The sequence below is a fragment of the Salmo salar genome, chromosome 25 (genome assembly GCF_965601325.2).
Source record: "Salmo salar chromosome 25, fSalSal1, whole genome shotgun sequence".
NCBI classification, from domain to species: Eukaryota; Metazoa; Chordata; class Actinopteri; order Salmoniformes; family Salmonidae; genus Salmo; species Salmo salar.
Window position 1 is genome coordinate 49,166,479 of NC_138315.1, and position 23,990 is coordinate 49,190,468.

Sequence of the window (23,990 nt, forward strand, 5' to 3'; positions counted from 1 at the left end):
TGCTTGGTGGATTGTAAACTGTCATGGTCAAAACACAGTGATGCAATAGTAGGTAAGTATTAGGAGAGGTCTTTTCGAAATAAAACGCTGCCCTACGTCCTTTACAAGGTTATCAACAAATCAAGAACTACAGGCCCTAGTTTGGACTTGGACTACTGCCCAGTCATATCTTCGAGTGCCTCAAACATTTGACCCAGAACAGAGCAACACGGCTGGCCCTTAAATGTACACAGAGAGCTAATCATCAACGACGTTCATGTCAATCTCTCCTGGCTCAAAGTAGAGGAGAGATCGACTGCATCACTACTTGTTTTTGTGAGAAGCATTGACATTTTGAAAAATACCAGGATGTTTATTCAAATGATTAGCACACAGCTCAGACACCCATACATACCCCACAAGACATACCACCAGGGGTCTCTTCACAGTCCCCAAGTTCAGAACAGACTTCGGGAAACACAGAGTATTACACAGAGCCATGACTACAAGGAAATCCATTCCATATCAGGTAACTGATGCAAGCAGTGAAACGAGGCCACTCAGGTGAGAAAAAAGCCTCACCTTAATGTATAGTATTTTATTTTATTAAAGAAAAATGTGAATCGCATTTTTATTTGGCGTACCCCCGATGGCATTGCGCGTACCCCAGTTTGGGAATACATGCCCTAGTCTATACCTGGACACTTTCAAATGACAAGTAGAGAAAGAAGGGAGAGGGAGAAGGAGAGACAGAGGGGTAGAGAGAAAAAAAAGTAAAATGTAAGAAAGAGAAGATAGAAAACAAGATAGGGAGGGAGAGAGACATAAAGAGAGAGAAAAAAGAAAGAGGGAAAAAAGAATGGAATAGAGAGATGGACTGAATGACGGGCCACATGAGAGCTGTGATATTTGTGTTTAACCTATCAATGCTAATGATCATTCATTCATGGCTCCTCTCCATCAAACAGAAATCTGAGCTCTCCCTCCAGTCAGCATTTCATCAAAGCATCTGCTGAAGGTCCAGAGAGAAAGAGGGAGACAGAGGAAGAGACCGACAGATAGGGACAGGGTGAGGGAAAATAAAGAGAGAGGAAGAGAGGTATTCTCAGTACCAACACAGACACACACACTCTCTCTCTCGCTCTCTCTCTCTCTCTCTCTCTCTCTCTCTCTCCAGGATGAGGCTGGATATATGAAAGTATAACCTCCTACCTGGGGGCGCGAGAAGGCTCAGGTGCCTCCTGGGAGCACGAGCTGGAAAACAGACAGGTTTGACTCCGCGATATGACAGCCATAACAACAGCGGAGGAGAGGAGGGATGAAGAGAGGGATAAAAAGAGTAGAGTGGGGGGCAAAGTAAAGGATACATCCGTATGCCTCCTGTTCTGGAGCCAATGGCCAGGATCTTCTGGACTGGGTCGAATGCCAGGCAGGTGGGCTTGTAGGGGAAGCCATGGCGTACCGTCTGGAAGAGAAAACAAACAATAACATTACATTTTTACATTTACATTTACATTCACATTCAATAGACAGTTTCAAAGTATATAAAGGTGTTATTGAGTAGGAATCTGTATGCAGGAAACCTTTCTTTTCAAGTCAAATTACTTAAATATATTAGACTATTCATCATGGACAAAAATGCACAGGCACACACACAGACAAATAGACACAGGCACACACACACAGACAAATAGACACCTAAACATAGTCTGAAATAGGAGCGATGATTCAGGAGCACGAGATCCGCGTCATTGTAAATGATAATTTGTTCTTTATTGACACGCCTGGTCAAATAAAGGTCAAATAAAATATGAAGACCCATGACTTGATCAGAAAACGGAGAAAAAAAAGAAGGGGCTTCTAGAATGGATTAACAGCAAGAGAATCCACACTAAGGTTCTCTCCATGGTGCTGAAATATTCAGTGGTTCTTTCCACAGGAAACTTAGACAAACGTTCAAATCTGCATGGGTGCTGTCCACTAGCAGTGGTGCTGAAATCCACACTAGCACTGCCCAGGGTTTACAGTCGCTGCACAGAATCTATACTGATAATCATACCGGCGCTGTACAGACAGAGTGGTGCTGAAAAATGCATCAACGGCTTGGCTCTGTCCACTGTCTGTTTGCTGGTGAATTAAATACAGGCGACAACAACTGGGAATGGACAATAAAGCTGTGTCATCCACTGATCACCAAGGAGACCCAGACAGCTACATGTTACTTTCTGACCACCTAACAGACCCAGACAGCTACATGTTACTTACTGATCACCTAACAGACCCAGACAGCTACATGTTACTTTCTGATCACCAAGGAGACCCAGACAGCTACATGTTACTCACTGATCACCAAGGAGACCCAGACAGCTACATGTTACTTTCTGACCACCTAACAGACCCAGACATATTGTTTATTTCACTTTTGTTTATTATCTATTTCACTTGCTTTGGCAATGTAAACATATGTTTCCCATGCCAATAAAGCCTTTACCTTGAATTGAGAGATACAGAGACAGACACACAGAGAGGGGGGGGGGGGGGGGGGGGGGGGCTTAGACAGATGAGATAATTTTGTAACTTGTATGAGTGTAATTTTTTTACTGTTCACTTTGTGTATTTCACTTTTGTTTATCCATTTCACTTGCTTTGGCAATGTAAACATGTTTTCCATGACAATAAAGCCCCTTGAATTGAATTGAGGAAATCCTGCTCTGCCACACACACAGAGAGAGAGAGAGAGAGAGAGAGAGAGAGAGAGAGAGAGAGAGAGAGAGAGAATGGGCTGTTGGATAAATGTAGATAAACTTGAATTGTTATACAATATACTAGCCTCAACTTCAATCCAAGTAAAAATTCCATACCTAAAACCTTGATTTTGGGGAAAATGACCTGAATGGACTATTACTACCAAGGACTATCAAGAAAAAACGTCTAACAAGCCAAATACCTGCAGAAGGAACACAGCAGAACCTGGAAATACCATCCAACATGAAACTGAGTGAATCATGTTCAGTCTGAAACTACTTCTGAAGTCAAAAGGTAAAAGATAATAATCTCTAGGTCATGTTGTTATATAAAGCTTAATAAATAAGGCTACTAAGCTACCAAGCTGCTAGTACAGAACTGACCTGGCTGCAACTTCAAATAGCACCGAAGTGTGAAGTCAGAGGTGTTAAAATTCTTGAGTTTCACAGCCCCATTCCAACCCAAATGCAGAGGCCTTTGAAGCCCCCATGGCTTATCACTGTGGAGAGGTCATTACAATTTATTTAACCAGGTAGGCTAGTTGAGAACAAGTTCTCATTTGCAATTGCGACCTGGCCAAGATAAAGCATAGAAATTCAACACATACAACAACACAGATGTCACGTCTGTCGTAGGAAGAAGAGGACCAAGGTGCAGCATGTGTGTCGTTCAACATTTTTATTTACACTGTGAAACTATGCAATACATAAATAAATTGAAAGACAAAAAACACACCGTGACACAGAGGTGAAAACACACACACACACACACACACACACACACACACACACACACACACACACACACACACACACACACACACACACACACACACACACCTCAAAATTAATCTCCCACAAAACCCAGGAGGAAAAACCCCTACTTAAGTATGATCTCCAATTAGAGACAACGAGGACCAGCTGCCTCCAATTGGAGATCATCCCAAACAAAACAAACATTGAAATACAAAACTAGAACATGAACATAGAAATACAAAACATAGAAAAAACACCCCCTGTCACACCCTGACCTACTCTACCATAGAAAATAACATCTTACTATGGTCAGGACGTGACAACAGAGTTACACATGGAAGAAACAAAAAACACAGTCAATAATACAGTAGAACAAAAGAAAACAAAAAGTCTATATACAGTGAGTGCAAATGTGGTAAGTTAAGGCAATAAATAGGCCATGGTGGCAAAGTAATTACAATATAGCAATTAAACACTGGAATGGCAGATGTGCAGAAGATGAATGTGCAAGTAGAGATACTGGGGTGCAAAGGAGCAAGATAAATAAATAAATACAGTATGGGGATGAGGTAGGTAGATAGATGGGCTGTTTACAGATGGGATATGTACAGGTGCAGTGATCTGTGAGCTGCTCTGACAGCTGGTGCTTAAAGCTAGTGAGGGAGATATGAGTCTCCAGCTTCAGAGATTTTTGCAGTTCGTTCCAGTCATTGGCAGCAGAGAACTGGAAGGAAAGATGACCAAATGGAGGAATTGGCTTTGGGGGTGACCATTGAGATATACCTGCTGGAGTGCGTGCTACGAGTGGGTGCTGCTATGGTGACCAGTGAGCTGAGATAAGGCAGGGCTTCTCCTAGCAGAGACTTGTTGATAACCTGTAGCCAGTGGGTTTGGCGACGAGTATGAAGAGAGCACCAACCAACGAGAGCGTACAGGTCGCAATGGTGGGTAGTGTATGGGACTTTGGTGACAAAACGGATGGCACTGTGATAGACAATACAGTACCGCATTGATATTAAAAATAGCACGGCATGGAATAAGTACAAAAACAAACTCGTCAAGGACAATCTAGAGACACTATTTTCTGACTGCCACAAAGAGGAGAATGTTAGCAACTTAACTTTCCACAAAGACAATCACCTGGCATGACACAGTGCTATATTAACCAGACCATCCCCTGGCACAGTGCTAAATTAACCAGACCATCCCGTGGCATGACACAGTGCTATATTAACCAGACCATCCTTTGGCATGACACAGTGCTATATTAACCAGACCATCCCCTGGCACAGTGCTAAATTAACCAGACCATCCCCTGGCATGACACAGTGCTATATTAACCAGACCATCCCCTGGCATGGCACAGTGCTATATTAACCAGACCATCCCCTGGCATGGCACAGTGCTATATTAACCAGACCATCCCCTGGCATGACACAGTGCTATATTAACCAGACCATCCCCTGGCACAGTGCTATATTAACCAGACCATCCCCTGGCATGACAGTGCTATATTAACCAGACCATCCCCTGGCATGGCACAGTGCTATATTAACCAGACCATCCCCTGGCATGGCACAGTGCTATATTAACCAGACCATCCCCTGGCATGACACAGTGCTATATTAACCAGACCATCCCCTGGCACAGTGCTATATTAACCAGACCATCCCCTGGCATGACACAGTGCTATATTAACCAGACCATCCCCTGGCATGGCACAGTGCTATATTAACCAGACCATCCCCTGGCATGACACAGTGCTATATTAACCAGACCAACCCCTGGCACAGTGCTAAATTAACCAGACCATCCCCTGGCATGACACAGTGCTATATTAACACAGACCATCCCCTGGCATGGCACAGTGCTATATTAACACAGACCATCCCCTGGCACAGTGCTATATTAACCAGACCATCCCCTGGCATGACACAGTGCTATATTAACCAGACCATCCCCTGGCATGGCACAGTGCTATATTAACACAGACCATCCCCTGGCACAGTGCTATATTAACCAGACCATCCCCTGGCATGACAGTGCTATATTAACCAGACCATCCCCTGGCATGGCACAGTGCTATATTAACCAGACCATCCCCTGGCACAGTGCTATATTAACACAGACCATCCCCTGGCATGACACAGTGCTATATTAACCAGACCCTCCCCTGGCATGACACAGTGCTATTAGTGTACACTACCCCTATGTCAAGAGAGAGGGTATTGGCCCAGGCTGGAAACTCAGCAATGGTGCAGGGCATCCTCATGCAGATCCAGCAGGACTTTTACGGTATCAAAGAGAGAGCACAGCAGGTAAAAGCTCTCTCTCTGTGATGACTCCTCCATCCTGATTCTGAGTCTGATCATACCTCTTCAAACTGTCCTGTAGACGAGGATAGTCACCCCCACCAGCACTGAACACATCCAGGTCCCACAACTGCACTGCTCCTCCATCACTGAGAGGGATAAATTCACAGAGCTGGAGAGAGACATGGTGGAGCTCAGAGAGCTGGTCCACACAGGCTAGGGTCCATCAGCCACATCATAATTCACACGGGCACAAATGACCTGAGGGCCCAGCAGGAAAGGGTGGCCACAGCACTCAAGGGATTATTGAAAATTCTTCTTCCACTTTCCCCAACTAAAGTGCATATCTCCACTCTGCTACCACAAAAATATTTTCACCCTGCCACCACACCACGGGTGAATGCAAGCATTTTGCGAGACGGTGCCTCAAAACCTAATGTCTACCTGACCCACCTTGGACAGCCTTTACGACCAGGTCCACCTCTACAAGGCAGCAATCCCAACTTTTGCCAGGACTCTGAAGGACGTCACTCTCAACCGTAGCCCCAGCACCTCACACAGGAGCAACAGAGCAATGGACACCCCGCCCAGACCAGCGAGACACCCTCCCAGACCTTCAAGATTCCCAAAACGTCCATTGCAAATCCATCACCTACAGCGAAATGAACCTGGAGAAGAGTCCCCTGAGCAAGCTGGTCCTGGGGCTCTGTTCACAAACACAAGGAAAAGGAAAGGGAAAGGGGATTACCTAGTCAGTTGCACAACTGAATGCATTCAACCAAAACATGTCTTCCACATTTAACCCCTCTGAATAAGGCTGCCTTAATTAACATTCACGTCTTCTACACCCGTAGAACAGTTGGTTAACTGCCAGGCAGAAGGTAGCCTAGTGGTTAGAGTGTTGGGCCAGTAACCAAAAGGTTGCTGGATCAAATCCCTGAGCTGACAAGGCCCAGGACAGCAACACAATTAGATGTAACCAACCAAATCATGAAGAAACCAAAATAAAACATTTACAAAAAACAGAGCAAACTAGAATGCTATTTTGCCCTAAACAGAGAGTACACAGTGGCAGAATACCTGACCACTGTGACAGATGCTAAATTAAGGAAATCTTTGACTATGTACAGACTCAGTGAGCGTAGCCTTGCTATTGAGAAAGGCCGCCATAGGCAAACCTGCCTCTCAAAAGACAGGCTATGTGCACACTGCCTACAAAATGAGGTGGAAACTGAGCTACACTTCCTAACCTTGACAAATGTATGACCATATTAGCGACACATTTTTCCCTTAGATTTCACAGACCCACAAAGAATTCAAAAAACTAATCCAATTTTGATAAACTCCCATATCTATTGGGTGAAATACCACGGTGTGTCATCACAGCAGCAACATTTGTGACCTGTTGCCACAAGAAAAGGTCAACCAGTGAAGAACAAACACCATTGTAAATACAACCCATATTTATGCTTATTTATTTTCCCTTTTGTACCTGAACAATTTGCACATCATTACAACACTGTATATAGACATAATATGACATTTGAAATGTCTTTATTCTTTTTGAACTTTTGTGAGTGTAATGTTTACTGTTCATTTTTTATTGTTTATTTCACTTTTTTTATCTACTTCACTTTCTTTGGCAATGTTAACATATATTTCCCATTGCCAATAAAGTCCCTTCTATAGAAATTGAAATGAAATTCAGAGAGAGAGATCATTCATCAGTGATAACTTTGACCTGAGGAATACATAAACACTAGCAGCCGCAAAGAAATACACGGTGAGTGTTAAATCAAATCAAATGTTTATTTGTCACATGTGTCGAATTCAACAGGTGTAGATCTTTACAGTGAAATGTTTACTTACAAGCCCCTTAACCAAAAATGCAGTTTTAAGAAAAATAAGTGTTAAGTAAAATATAAATAAGTTTAAAACCTGTTGGGGCTAGGGGGCAGTATTGAGAAATTTTGAAAAGAATATGTGCCCATTTTTAACTGCCTCCTACACCAACTCAGAAGCTAGGATATGCATATTATTAACACATTCGGATAGAAAACACTCTGAATTTTCTAAAACAGTTTGAATGGTGTCTGTAAGTATAACAAAACTCATATTGCAGGCAAAAACCTGTGAAAAATAGATTAAAAAAAAATGTGAATTTTGTGACTGTACTATTTAGTGTCATTGTTTTATAGATACCATAGTGAGAAAGGATTCATTTCGCAACTCCTACGGCATCCACTAGATGTCAACAATCTTTATAAAGTTGTTTGAAGCGTCTATGATAAACAGAGAGCAAATTAGAATGCATGGAAGTTGACATGTCGTCACTTCATTTTTTTGCGCCTGCGCATAAATCTGAGAAGCGTGAGTTTGTCATAATTGTTTATCTAGACATAGGATAGGTTGTGTGAAAATATTACTGATGTTTAACGTTAAAAATGGACCAAAAGATTAATGCTAAACAACATTTGACATGTTTGAACGAACGTAAATAGATTATTTACTAGGTTTTTTTAGCTTTTCGGCGTGATTTTACACCCCCCCACCACGTTTTGTGGGAGCATAATGAACGCAAACTACTTGGTGTTATTTGGACATAAATTATGAACTTTGTCAAAAGAAACCACATTTGTTCCGGACCTGGGATGCCTTCCGGACCTGGGATGCCTGTCTTCTGATGGAGATAATCAAAGGTAAGGGGATATTTACAATGTTATTATCGATATTAGATGATGCTAACTGTATAGCATAGCTTATTGTTCTTAGCATAGCACCCCGTTTATTGCAAAATGTGATTTCCCAGTAAAGTTATTTTGAGATCTGGCCATTCGGTAGCAATTACGAGATGATAATATATTATTCTTTGAATGACAATATTATAATTTACCAATGTTTTCGAATAGTAATTTTGTTATGTTCACCGGAAGCATTTCAGAGAAGAAAAAAATCTGAATTTCACGCTACTGTAAAATGCTGTTTTTGGATATAAATATGAACTTGATGGAACAAAAAATGCATGTATTGTATAACATAATGTCCTAGGAGTGTCATCTGATGGAGATTGTCAAAGGTTGGTGCATAATTTTAGCTGGTTTCTGCTTTTGGTGATGCCTGACCTTGAATTGAAATTGGATGTTTGTACTTTTGTGGCTATGTACTGTCCTAACATAATGTAACTTTATGCTTTTGCCGTAAAGCCTCTTTGAAAATCGAACAATGTGGTTAGATTAAGGAGATGTTTATCTTTTAAATTGTGTAAAATAGTTGATTGTTTGAGAAATTGAAATTATTAGATTTTTGATGTTTTGAATTTCCAGCCTTGTTAGCAATCCCGACTCGGGGTTCATTGCTAACCTGTAGCCCCAACAGGCTAAAAAAAAGTTAAAAAAAACATGTGTGTGTGGTATGTTTATGTGCGGCCCATGCTCCATTAATCACATACGTCCTAATGAATGACTCAGCCAATAGACTTTCATTTAGCGCTTGGTTTTATTGCCCACTATTAAAACCCATCCAGATTATCCAGCCCAAACCAAGTGGACTCGCCCTCTCAATTTACTTATCAACCACATCTCAATTCGCTTACAGTCAGTTTTCTGAAGGGAGGCAGCACTACGTGGATACACTGTAGAATATCAAACAATAGGTTCAGGAGTTCACTAATGATAGAAAAACTACAACAGCCAAGGCAGTCTATTGCTTGGCTTTTATTCAGTGGAACAGCTGAAAACATCTAACAAAAACGAGCATAAACGTGTCCTGAGTCTCCGTTCTGACTGTGTGTGTCCCTGATACCACAGTCTAAAAGGAAAGATGAAAACCTTTTGCAAGGATTTGATCGCACAGATAATTCACAGCACGTAGCTATCAAAAGAAGAGCAACATCACACGTTGAAGTGTTGGAGGAAGCAGCAGAGGTGATATTGTATTTGTTGAGATGAGCACATACACAATATATACAGCAGACAACCCTTCAAATTAGTGAATTCAGCTATTTCAGTCACACCCTTTGCTGACAGGGGTATAAAATCGAGCACACAGCCATGCAATCTCCAAAGACAAACATTGACAGTAGAATGGCCTTAATGAAGAGCTCAGTGACTTTCAACGTGGCACCGTCATAAGATGCCACCTTTCCAGCGTCAGTTTGTCAAATTTCTGCCCTGCTAGAGTTGCCCCGGTCAACTGTAAGTGCTGTCATTGTGAAGTGGAAACGTCTAGGAGCAACAAAGGCTCAGACGCGAAGTGATAGGCCACACAAGCTCACAGAACTGGACCGACGAGTACTGAAGCGCGTAGCATATAAATGTCCTTGGTTACAACACTCAATACCGAGTTCCAAACTGCCTCTGAAAGCAACGTCAGCACAAGAACTGTTTGTCGGGAGCTTCATTAAATGTGTTTCCATAGCCGAGCAGCCGCACAAAATCCTGAAATCACCATGCGCAAGATCAAAAGTCAACTGGAGTGGTGTAAAGCTGGCCGCCATTCAACCCTGGAGCAGTGAAAACACATTCTCTGGAGTGATTAATCACGCTTCACCATCTGGCAGTCCGATGGACGAATCTGAGTTTGGCTTCCTGCCCGAATGCATAGTGCCATCTGTAAAGTTTTAGTTGAGGAGGAATAATGGTCTGGGGCTGTCGTCATCCTGTTACAACATCTACTCTCTCTTTTCACTTTATTCTCCTCAGAGGGATCTTCAGGTGTCAAGTATCAAGCTACACCCATGTCTCTCTCGCCCCTCGTTTTCTATACCAGGCAGTGTCAGACCAAGGTCTGTAATTTCCCAATAATTCCCAAGCCATTCTCTGCTACTGTCCGTCAAGTAGTAACGAAGCATCGGGTCTTGGACTAACAGGCTCCCAGACAGCTTCTATCCCCATGCCATAAGACCGTTGAACAGCTGGCTACCCAGACTACCTACACTGCTTCTATTTTGCAATGACTCTATCCACACACTGACAGAATTATATCCACACACTGACAGAATTATATCCACACTGACAGAATTATATCCACACACTGGCAGAATTATATCCACACACTGACAGAATTATATCCACACACACTGACAGAAATATATTCACAAACTGACAGAATTATATCCACACTGACAGAATTATATCCACACACACTGACAGAATTATATCCACACACACTGACAGAATTATATCCACACACTGACAGAATTATATCCACACTGACAGAATTATATCCACACACACTGACAGAATTATATCCACACACACTGACAGAATTATATCCACACACACTGACAGAATTATATCCACACACTGACAGAATTATATCCACACTGACAGAATTATATCCACACACTGACAGAATTATATCCACACACTGACAGAATTATATCCACACACACTGACAGAATTATGTCCACACACTGACAGAATTTTATCCACACTGACAGAATTATATCCACACACACTGACAGAATTATATCCACACACTGACAGAATTATATCCACACACTGACAGAATTATATCCACACACACTGAGAGAATTATATCCACACACACTGACAGAATTATATCCACACACTGACAGAATTATATCCACACTGACAGAATTATATCCACACACTGAGAGAATTATATCCACACACACTGACAGAATTATATCCACACACTGACAGAATTATATCCACACACTGACAGAATTATTTCCACACACTGACAGAATTATATCCACACTGACAGAATTATATCCACACTCACTGACAGAATTATATCCACACACACTGACAGAATTATATCCACACTGACAGAATTATATCCACACACACTGACATAATTATATCCACACTGACAGAATTATATCCACACACACTGACAGAATTATATCCACACACACTGACAGAATTATATCCACACACTGACAGAATTATATCCACACACTGACAGAATTATATCCACACACACTGACAGAATTATATCCACACACACTGACAGAGTTATATCCACACACTGACAGAATTATATCCACACACTGACAGAATTATATCCACACACACTGACAGAGTTATATCCACACACTGACAGAATTATATCTACACTGACAGAATTATATCCACACACACTGACAGAATTATATCCACACACACTGACAGAATTATATCCACACACTGACAGAATTATATCCACACACACTGACAGAATTATATCCACACACTGACAGAATTATATCCACACACACTGACACTTTCACCCTATTCTGAATGTGTCCAAACAGCATTGTTTTGACTCTATCCTCATGTCGTTCCCAGCTCCAGTGAACTACATGCCCTGATGGATCCAGAGCAGTTCATTGTCATTACCATTCTTCCTCCACTCAGCCTCCAACTGAGGACTTAATCATCTGCTTCTGGGAAACCATCAAATCAAACACTGTATCCAGACGTTTCTGGTGAAACCATCTAATCAAACACTGTATCCAGACATTTCTGGTGAAACCATCAAATCAAACACTGTATCCAGACGTTTCTGGTGAAACCATCTAATCAAACACTGTATCCAGACGTTTCTGGTGAAACCATCTAATCAAACACTGTATCCAGACGTTTCTGGTGAAACCATACAATAATATAATATGCCGTGCCTTCAGAAAGTATTCACACCCCTTATTCAACATTTTGTTGTGTTACAGCCTGAATAACAAATCTATTATATGTAAATGTTGTGTCATTGGCCAACACACAATACCCCATAAAGTGGTATTATGTTTTTAGACATTTTTACCAATTAATTAAAAATGAATTGCTGAAATATCTTGAGTCAATAAGTATTCAACCCCTTTGTTATGACAAGCCTAAATAAGTTCAGGAGTAACAATGTGCATAACAAGTCACATAATAAGTTGCATGGATTCACTCTGTGTGCAATAATAGTTTATAGCATGATGTTTGAATGACTACCTCATCTCTGTACCCGACACATACAATTAATTGTGAGGTCCCTCAGTCGAACAGTGAATTTCAAACACAGATTCCATTCCAAAGACTAGGGAGGTCTTTCTATGATTCGCAAAGAAGGGTTCCTATTGGTAGATGGGTACATTTAAAAAAAAAGTGGACATTGAATATCCCTGTGAGCATGGTGAAGTTATTAATTACACTTTGGTTGGTGTATCAATACACCCAGTCACTACAAATATACAGGCGCCTTTCAGTTGCAGGCGAGCGGAAAAAAAACGCTCAGGGATATCACAATGAGGCCAATGCATAGCATTTTTGCATAGTGTTGATAAAAGTGGAGTCAGGGGTTGGGCCGTCCTACATAATCCTCCGTTGAACACATTTGATTCTGGATCAGAAAGGGTTGGGCCTTCACTTTCTAGTCTCTCTCTCTCTCTCTCTCTCCCTCTCTCTCCCTCACTCTCTCCCTCTCTCTCTCTCTCTTTCTCTCTCTCTCTTTCCCTCTCACAAAGTTCACTTTTACAGTAATGGTATTGGATACTCTCGCTCTCCTTTCTCATGGACTATTGCTGTGGAGAGATACTCTCTCTCTCTCTCTCCTTTCTCATGGACTATTGCTGTGGAGAGATGCTCTCTCTCTCTCCTTTCCCATGGACTATTGCTGTGGAGAGGTCTTGCCATAGATTTTCAAGTACATTTAAGTCAAAACTGTAACTCGTCCACTCAGGGACATTCACTGTCTTCTTGGTAAACAACTCGTGTAGATTTGGCCTTGTGTTTTAGCTTATTGTCCTGCTGAAAGGTGAATTCATTCTCCCAGTTTCTGCTGGCAACAAGATTGAACCAGATTTTCCTCTAGGATTTTGCCTTTGCTTGGCTCCATTCCATTTTTTTAATCTTGAAAAACACCCCAAGTCCTGATGACAAGCATACCCATAACATGATGCAGCCGCCACTATGCTTCAAAATATGGAGAGTGGTACTCAGTAATGTGTTGTATTGGATTTACCCCAAACAACACTTTGTATTCAGGACAAAAAGTTAAATGCTTTGACACATTTATTTTTGCAGTATTACGTTAGTTTCTTGTTGCAAACAGGATGAATGTTTTAAAATGTTTTTATTCTATACAGGCTTCCTTCTTTTCACTCTGTCATTTAGGTTAGTATTGCGGAGTAACTACAATGTTGTTGATCCATCCTCAGTTTTCTCCCATCACAGCCAATAAACTGTTTTAAAGTCTGCAGTAGTCTCATGGTGAAATCTCTGAGTGGTTTCCTTCCTCTCCGGAAACCTGAGTTAGGAAGGGCACCTGAATTATTGTAGTGACTGGGTGTATTGATGGACCACCCGAAGTGTAATTAATAACTTCACCATACTCAAAGAGATATTCAATGCCAATAAGTGCCTGTCTTTGCAAGGCGTTGAAAAACCTCCCTGGTCTTTGTGTTTGAATCTATGTTTGAAATGCACTGCTCCACTGTGGGACCTTACTGATAATTGGATCCCACTTTAAATGACAATCTGCTTATAAAGCCTTCATAAAGCCTTCACAAGCACTACATACATGTGTTACAAAGCATCTATAACCATATGTCATGCTTTATAAATGGTTCATAAAAGTAGCATAACTGTGTGACATAATCACCAATGTCAAATGTGACAACCCTCTATGTCGAATATGAATATAAACATGTGCTTTATAAAGGGTGACATATTGTGTCGATCTAAAGAGATGTTATGTTAGTCACATTATATCTGATTTCGCTCCCAGACACTTCCGCCCAAATGTGTGGAAGGTCTGTTGGACCAACGCATCAAACTTGGCCTTTATTAGTTAGGGTTAGGTTTAAAATCACATTTTAACAAGATCAATTGTGGAAATGGGTAGGGTTTAGCAATAATTCAGACTTTTTGACTGTGTTAAGTGGTGACGATGACAAATACTTTACTAAGTAAGGTCACACCTACAGTTGAAGTCGGAATTTTACATACACTTAGGTTGGAGTCATTAAAACTCGTTTTCAACCACTCCACACGTTTCTTGGTGCAAAAAGTGCAAATCAATCCCAGAACAACAGCAAAGGACCTTGTGAAGATGCTGGAGGAAACAGGTACAAAAGTATCTATATCCACAGTAAAACGAGTGCTATATCGACATAACCTGAAAGGCCGCTCAGCAAGGAAGAAGGCACTGCTGCAAAACCACCATAAAAAAGCCAGACTACAGTTTGCAACTGCACATGGGGACAAAGATCGTACTTTTTGGAGAAATGTCCTCTGGTCTGATGAATCAAAAATAGAACTGTTTGGCCATAATGACCATCGTTATGTTTGGAGGAAAAAGGGAGAGCCTTGCAAGCCGAAGAACACCATCCCAACCGTGAAGCAGCATCATGTTCTGGGGGTGCTTTGCTGCAGGAGTGACAGGTGCACTTCACAAAATAGATGGCATCATGAGGCAGGAAAATGATGTGGATATATTGAAGCAACATCTCAAGACATCAATCAGGAAGTTATAACTCGGTCACAAATGGGTCGTCCAAATGGACAATGACCCCAAGCATACTTCCAAAGTTGTGGCAAAATGGCTTAAGGACAACAAAGTCAAGGTATTGGAGTGGCCATCACAAAGCCCTGACCTCAATCCCATAGAAAATGTGTGGGCAGAACTGAAAAAGCGTGTGTGAGCAAGGAGGCCTACACATCTGACTCAGTTACAACAGCTCTGTTAGGAGGAATGGGCAAACTTCACCAAATGTATTGTGGGAAGCTTGTGGAAGGCTACCTGAAACGTTTGACCCAAGTTAAACAATTTAAAGGCAATTGTACCAAATTCTAATTGAGTGTATGTAAACTTCTAACCCACTGGGAATGTGATGAAATAAATAAAAGCTGAAATAAATCATTCTCTCTACTATTATTCTGACATTTCACATTCTTAAAATAAAGTGGTGATCCTAACTGACCTAAAACAGGGAATTATTACTAGGATTACATGTCAGGAATTGTGAAAAAATGAGTTTAAATGTATTTGGCTAAGTTGTATGTAAACTTCCAACTTCAACTGTATATAATTCTAAGGTCACTCCCACTAAGGCCATTTTTGAATGGTTGATATCCCAGGTTTATATGTGCAGGGTGTTCAATAGCCTGGGGCCGACGTTACACAAAGAAACACTTACCTTGATGGAAGCCCCCCAACCTAACGAAATTGAAAGTGTATTTCTTCTGGAACCAAGTTACAAGTTCCTTAGTACACAAACATGCACATGACAAAAAAACAGGTCATACCACGTGGTGCAGGGACCAGTCACCCACTCCTCCACTTAAAGATCAGCCACAACATGTTGGCACCATTGTAACAGGTTGTAATCAAGCCCTGGTCTCCTCCACCCACGCCTCCGCTTAAAGATCAGCCACAACATGTTGGCACCATTGTAACAGGTTGTTATCAAGCCCTGGTCTCCTCCACCCACTCCTCCGCTTAAAGATCAGCCACAGCATGTTGGCACCATTGTAACAGGTTGTAATCAAGCCCTGGTCTTCTCCACCCACTCCTCCGCTTAAAGATCAGCCACAGCTGTAACAGGTTGTAATCAAGCCCTGGTCTCCATGGGAACAGAAGAGGAACACCTGGAGTGGTAGTCTCAGGTTGGACTACTTCAAATCATCAAGGTTCTGACACACACACACACACACACACACACACACACACACACACACACACACACACACACACACAAACTTAGTTTATATAGTATCCCTGTAAAACTTAGTTTATATAGTATCCCTGTAAAACTTAGTTTATATAGTATCCTTGTAAAACTTAGTTTATATAGTATCCCTGTAAAACTTAGTTTATATAGTATCCTTGTAAAACTTAGTTTATATAGTATCCTTGTAAAACTTAGTTTATATAGTATCCCTGTAAAACTTAGTTTATATAGTATCCTTGTAAAACTTAGTTTATATAGTATCCCTGTAAAACTTAGTTTATATAGTATCCCTGTAAAACTTAGTTTATATAGTATCCTTGTAAAGTGAGACCTTCGGTTTAGTTTGAAGTGACACCTTCGGTTTAGTTTGAAGTGACACCTTCGGTTTAGTTTGAAGTGAGACCTTCGGTTTAGTTTGTAGTGAGACACACTTCGGTCATTCATTACATATACATAAAGGCTTGATAATGTAAACCCAAAAGGGGAGGTGTTTCCTCCTGTAGAGGGAAGGAAGGAGAGGTGTTTCCTCCTATATAGGGGAGGAGTTTCCTCCTATAGAGGGAAGGAAGGGGAGATGTTTCCTCCTATAGAGGGAAGGAAGGGGAGGTGTTTCCTCCTATTGAGGGGAGGAGTTTCCTCCTATAGAGGGGAGGAGTTTCCTCCTATTGAGGGGAGGAGTTTCCTCCTATAGAGGGGAGGAGTTTCCTCCTATAGAGGGGAGGTGTTTCCTCCTATAGAAGGAAGGGAGGGAGGTGTTTCCTCCCATAGAGGGAAGGAAGGGGAGGTGTTTCCTCCTATAGAAGGAAGGAAGGGGAGGTGTTTCCTCCTATAGAAGGAAGGGAGGGAGGTGTTTCCTCCTATAGAAGGAAGGGAGGGAGGTGTTTCCTCCTATAGAAGGAAGGGAGGGAGGTGTTTCCTCCTATAGAAGGAAGGGAGGGAGGTGTTTCCTCCTATAGAAGGAAGGGAGGGAGGTGTTTCCTCCTATAGAAGGAAGGGAGGGAGGTGTTTCCTCCATAGAGGGAAGGAAGTGGAGGTGTTTCCTCCTATAGAAGGAAGGGAGGGAGGTGTTTCCTCCTATAGAAGGAAGGGAGGGAGGTGTTTCCTCCTATAGAAGGAAGGAAGGGGAGGTGTTTCCTCCTATAGAAGGAAGGGAGGGAGGTGTTTCCTCCTATAGAAGGAAGGGAGGGAGGTGTTTCCTCCTATAGAAGGAAGGGAGGGAGGTGTTTCCTCCTATAGAAGGAAGGAAGGGGAGGTGTTTCCTCCTATAGAAGGAATTGAGGGGAGGTGTTTCCTCCTATAGAAGGAAGGGAGGGAGGTGTTTCCTCCTATAGAAGGAAGGGAGGGAGGTGTTTCCTCCTATAGAAGGAAGGGAGGGAGGTGTTTCCTCCTATAGAAAGAAGGAAGGGAGGGGAGGTGTTTCCGCCTATAGAAGGAAGGAAGGGGAGGTGTTTCCTCCTATAGAAGGAAGGGAGGGAGGTGTTTCCTCCTTTAGAAGGAATTGAGGGGAGGTGTTTCCTCCTATAGAAGGAAGGGAGGGAGGTGTTTCCTCCTATAGAAGGAAGGAAGGGGAGGTGTTTCCTCCTATAGAAAGAAGGAAGGGAGGGAGGTGTTTCCTCCTATAGAAGGAAGGAAGGGGAGGTGTTTCCTCCTCCCGAAGGAAGGGAGGGAGGTGTTTCCTCCTATAGAAGGAAGGGAGGGAGGTGTTTCCTCCTATAGAAGGAAGGGAGGGAGGTGTTTCCTCCTATAGAAGGAAGGGAGGGAGGTGTTTCCTCCTATAGAAGGAAGGAAGGGGAGGTGTTTCCTCCTATAGAAGGAAGGGAGGGAGGTGTTTCCTCCTATAGAAGGAAGGAAGGGGAGGTGTTTCCTCCTCCCGAAGGAAGGGAGGGAGGTGTTTCCTCCTATAGAAGGAAGGGAGAGGAGGTGTTTCCTCCTATAGAAGGAAGGGAGGGAGTTGTTTCCTCCTATAGAAGGAAGGGAGGGGAGGTGTTTCCTCCTATAGAAGGAAGGGAGGGGAGGTGTTTCCTCCTATAGAAGGAAGGGAGGGAGGTGTTTCCTCCTATTCCTCCTATAACTCCCACAGTTGCCCTTTTCCTTCTGTGTCAGTCAGGGTCAAAGGTCAGTGGGAGGAAACAATCTCTAGCTGTCTCCTCTCCCAGAGACAGACAGGGCTGATCATTAAGACTGGATATATGGTTGTCTCACTTAGCTACCTTAAGATGAATGCACTGTAAGTCGCTCTGGATAAGAGCATCTGTTAAATTACTAAAACGGAAATGTAATCACTCTCATCTATAAACATAATCATACAGGTGGGTGGCTGCTGTACACGTGCCCTCTCTGTGATCGCTCACTTCTCCCATCCATGCCTATTCTCACTAAGCTACATCCACTTAGCACGCTCCCTCGCCCTTCCTCACACAAACAACGATTCCCCATCCAACCCCGCTCTCAAATTTGGGATGAGGCACGCAAAAAGCTGTGTCACCTGAATCTGTTCCTCGTGAATCTGTTCCTCGTGAATATGTTTATACTGAGGCTGTTTATAGTGAACCTGTTTATACTGAACCTGTTTATAGTGAACCTGTTTATACTGAACCTGTTTATTCTGAACCTGTTTATACTGAACCTGTTTATACTGAACCTGTTTATAGTGAACCTGTTTATACTGAACATGTTTATACTGAACCTGTTTATACTGAACCTGTTTATTGTGAACCTGTTTATACTGAACCTGTTTATTGTGAACCTGTTTATTGTGAACCTGTTTATACTGAACCTGTTTATTGTGAACCTGTTTATACTGAACCTGTTTATACTGAACCTGTTTATAGTGAACCTGTTTATACTGAACCTGTTTATAGTGAACCTGTTTATAGTGAACCTGTTTATACTGAACCTGTTTACAGTGAACCTGTTTATACTGAACCTGTTTATTGTGAACCTGTTTATACTGAACCTGTTTATACTGAACCTGTTTATTGTGAACCTGTTTATACTGAACCTGTTTACAGTGAACCTGTTTATTCTGAACCTGTTTATACTGAACCTGTTTATACTGAACCTGTTTATTGTGAACCTGTTTATACTGAACCTGTTTATTGTGAACCTGTTTATACTGAACCTGTTTATTGTGAACCTGTTTATACTGAACCTGTTTATTGTGAACCTGTTTATACTGAACCTGTTTATACTGAACCTGTTTATTGTGAACCTGTTTATACTGAACCTGTTTATACTGAACCTGTTTATAGTGAACCTGTTTATACTGAACCTCTTTATACTGAACCTGTTTATAGTGAAACTGTTTATACTGAACCTGTTTACAGTGAACCTGTTTATACTGAACCTGTTTATTGTGAACCTGTTTATACTGAACCTGTTTATACTGAACCTGTTTATTGTGAACCTGTTTATACTGAACCTGTTTACAGTGAACCTGTTTATACTGAACCTGTTTATACTGAACCTGTTTATACTGAACCTGTTTATACTGAACCTGTTTATTGTGAACCTGTTTATACTGAACCTGTTTATACTGAACCTGTTTATTGTGAACATGTTTAGTCTGACAGCTTTCATAACAGACTGTTTACACCTGTTCACACCTCATCACTGACATTTAGTGACACATAACTCTGAAGAGCACATGTGTGCTTTCTTCCCAAACAATGTTTATCTTTCTACCATATAGAGGAGAAGAAAATAACTCCTGAGTAAGGAAGTTAGTAAATATGTGGAATCTCTGAGAAGAAATACCAACAGCCATGCAGTCTGGAACCTCTGAGATGTAACACCATAAACCACAGAGTCTGGAACCTATGAGATATAACACCATAAACCACACAGTCTGGAACCTATGAGATATAACACCATGGAACCTCTGAGATATAACACCATAAACCACAGAGTCTGGAACCTATGAGATATAACACCATAAACCACACAGTCTGGAACCTCTGAGATATAACACCATAAACCACGCAGTCTGGAACCTCTGAGATATAACACCATAAACCACGCAGTCTGGAACCTCTGAGATGTAACACCATAAACCACAGAGTCTGGAACCTCTGAGATATAACACCATAAACCACAGAGTCTGGAACCTATGAGATATAACACCATAAACCACAGAGTCTGGAACCTATGAGATATAACACCATAAACCACGCAGTCTGGAACCTCTGAGATGTAACACCATAAACCACGCAGTCTGGAACCTCTGAGATGTAACACCATAAACCACGCAGTCTGGAACCTCTGAGATGTAACACCATAAACCACAGAGTCTGGAACCTCTGAGATATAACACCATAAACCACACAGTCTGGAACCTATGAGATATAACACCATAAACCACGCAGTCTGGATCCTCTGAGATATAACACCATGGAACCTCTGAGATATAACACCATAAACCACACAGTCTGGAACCTCTGAGATATAACACCATAAACCACACAGTCTGGAACCTCTGAGATATAACACCATAAACCACGCACGCCTCTGGCCCACCACCCTACCCTGAGATGTAACACCATAAACCACACAGTCTGGAACCTATGAGATATAACACCATAAACCACGCAGTCTGGATCCTCTGAGATGTAACACCATGGAACCTCTGAGATATAACACCATAAAACACACAGTCTGGAACCTATGAGATATAACACCATGGAACCTCTGAGATATAACACCATAAACCACACAGTCTGGAACCTCTGAGATATAACACCATAAACCACGCAGTCTGGAACCTCTGAGATGTAACACCATAAACCACACAGTCTGGAACCTATGAGATATAACACCATAAACCACGCAGTCTGAAACCTCTAAAATGAAACAACCATTAAACACATAGTTTTCTATTATCTAGTGAACATTCATCAGGGCTTAATGAAAGACTAAACGGCTGGGAGACAGCCTTTCATTCATCAAATGGGCAAAAAATATTATAGCTGTGTGTGTGTTCTTCTAGATTCTTCTGAACTGACCTCCAGGACCCTTCCACCGTCATTACCCCAGAAAAGGTGTGCTGCCTCCGAGGGAGGATTTTCCCTGCACACCGCCTCATTCATTCATTCCTCTCTTACCCACCATTCATAGATGTATTTCCCCAGGCTACTGTTGACTATATAACTGCCGTAGGCAAATAGCCACTGACATTTGATTTTGTAAATAAAACAAAGCAGATTAATTGAATTTTAAACCCCAAATCTATTTTGCATGAAGAAACAACCTGTCATTCATCACAATCTTTGTGAATATCTGGGTTTTCCCTCTTCACAATGCAGAAAGACTGTATTTAATCAGTGGACACCACTCATTTTTATTACAACACACCTGTCATAATTGTTTTCTTTACTAAAGTAGTGGTTTATTATTATTATTGCTAAAGGTACTGCATAGGTGTAAAGATTACTTTTTTAGCAAGAGATAGCACTTGTATTGCCTAAGGAAGTAGCAGAAATGTGCAGAAAGTAGTTTTGAATGCATTTTATTGAAGGGAAAGGGATATATTCTTATCTACTCTACAATGAGGAATTCAACTACAAAATACTAGTCTTCTCCCATTTTTTTAAACATTGCCCCCACCCACAAGGTGTAAAATAAGATAATAGATACAAAACAAAAACGTGAAGAACATAAATCAATCAACTCTAATTAGCACATGTAGGACAGTATGCAAGTGTGTGTGCATGGACTTTGCAGATGTACTTTGTCACAGTGCATTACATAGTATTTGTTTTACAGTCCTTCTTTGGGGTTGGCATCTCCTCTTCTCTGCCCCAGCTGCAGCATCAGGTGGATCCGGACAAGATTCAGCCCCCTGAACAGCTTTCACAAGCGCTGCAGAGGCTGCTGTGCTGGGGAGGCACTCCCTTCTTTGAATGTGTGGAGTTAGAAGTGCCTTTCCCAGCTGCTCCAGGAACACCCTCCTCTTGTTCCGCTTATCAGGCATCCAGGTATGGTTGATCTTGTTCCATATCACGAAGGCATTGTATGAGGACACATCAATGATGTTATGGAAGATGACCATGGGCCAGCGGGCAGTCATCCTCCTGCAGCTGTAATTTCCAGTCAACTTGTCCAGGTTGTCCACGCCTCCTTTGTTGTGTTTGTAGTCCAGGATGATGGCTGGCTTCCTGTCCTCACGATCACTGATCTCAGCAGTTTTGTGCAGTGTGATCAGGAGGACCACATTCTTGTTCCTCTTTGGGAGGTAAGAAACTAGAGTGGTGGTGGGGGTGAAAGCAAACTTTGATGAGATGGCCTCTCTCCGCCTTGTTGCAAGGAGTGCAGGGGGGAGCTCAGGCTTGTTCTTTCTAACTGTGCCAACCATGGTGATCTTCCTCTTCAGGAGCTGCTGGCTGAGTCCATAAGAGGTGAAGAAATTGTCACACGTGGCATTGTGCCCCCTCAGTCCATCGGTCACATCAAGCACAACCCACATCCCCTGGTTCTTCTCCAGGCCTCCACTGGTCAGCTTCCCTGTGTAGACTTGCATCTTCCAAGCGTAGCTGGATTGTGCATCACAAGCCACCCATATCTTGATGCCATACTTTGCTGGCTTGTTTGGGCATATACTGCCCTAAAGGCCAGCGACCTTTTAACAAAAGAGATTACTATCAGTAATTAGTATCAGTGTCACAGAAAACAAATCACATAAATCAATGATATTACAGCCATACATAATACAATGAACAGTGAAAATCACTTGCATTACAGATATGAAAATAAAAATGTACCTCTGAATGGAACCAGTTGCTCATCCACTGTTACTTCAGGCCCAGGGTTGTAGAGGTACGGCAGACGCTCCACCCACTTCTCCCAGACCTCTCTTATGGCCGCCAGTTTGTCTCTCACACATCTTGCAGGTCTTGACTCATGGTTATCAAATTGTAGCATTCTTAAGAAAGTGTGAAAGACTTTCTGTGGCATCGCGGCACGGAAAATCACCCTTCCACTCTCTGTATCCCAGAGACTACATGTGGCCTCGCCTCAGGACCTATACACAACTGCTAAGATTAGCAGCCCTATGTAGGCACGCAGGTCAATCTCATCCTTTTCTCATCCATCCTTCTCCATATTTACAGAAACCCTCCAAATGTATCATCTCCAGGATGATTTCTGGCCACCCCTCATAGCCTGGTTCCCCTGTAGGTTTCTTCCTAGGTTCCGGCCTTTCTAGGGAGTTTTTCCAAGCCACCGTGGATCTAAACCTGCTGTTACGGATAAAGGTATCCTGTGTGTGTATTTGTTTTCTCTCCTTCTGCCCTAGTCACAGGTGTCACTCATCAGTCACCAATCAGTCGCCACTGAAGACACACCTGCTCCTTTTCCCTTACCCAATCACATCTCCTTTCCCTTGGTTTAAAAGTACCCCAATCAGTTCTCTCTGGAGATCTCTCTTTTGTTTTTGCACCTACATGTCACTTTGTCCGTTATCCTGTGAGTATTGTATTGCTATGGCGTATGACTGTTTGTTGGTGGGAAAAGGGGATAACCAGCCAAGTCGCCCATGGGCCT

General features: G+C 42.1%; 1 protein-coding gene across 1 annotated transcript in view; it reads right to left on the reverse strand.

The window, feature by feature from the left end:
• Nucleotides 1-437: 437 nt before the first annotated feature.
• The window catches only part of LOC145864095 (syntaxin-binding protein 5-like), a 35,149-nt gene continuing 11,596 nt past the window's right edge, over nucleotides 438-23,990 (reverse strand). Inside the window, exons 2-3 of the mRNA XM_082969243.1 lie at nucleotides 1,347-1,444; nucleotides 438-447 (exon numbers count right to left, since the gene is read on the reverse strand). Of these exons, the coding sequence (XP_082825369.1) occupies nucleotides 438-447; nucleotides 1,347-1,444 (108 nt within the window). The remainder of the gene's footprint in view (nucleotides 448-1,346; nucleotides 1,445-23,990) is intronic.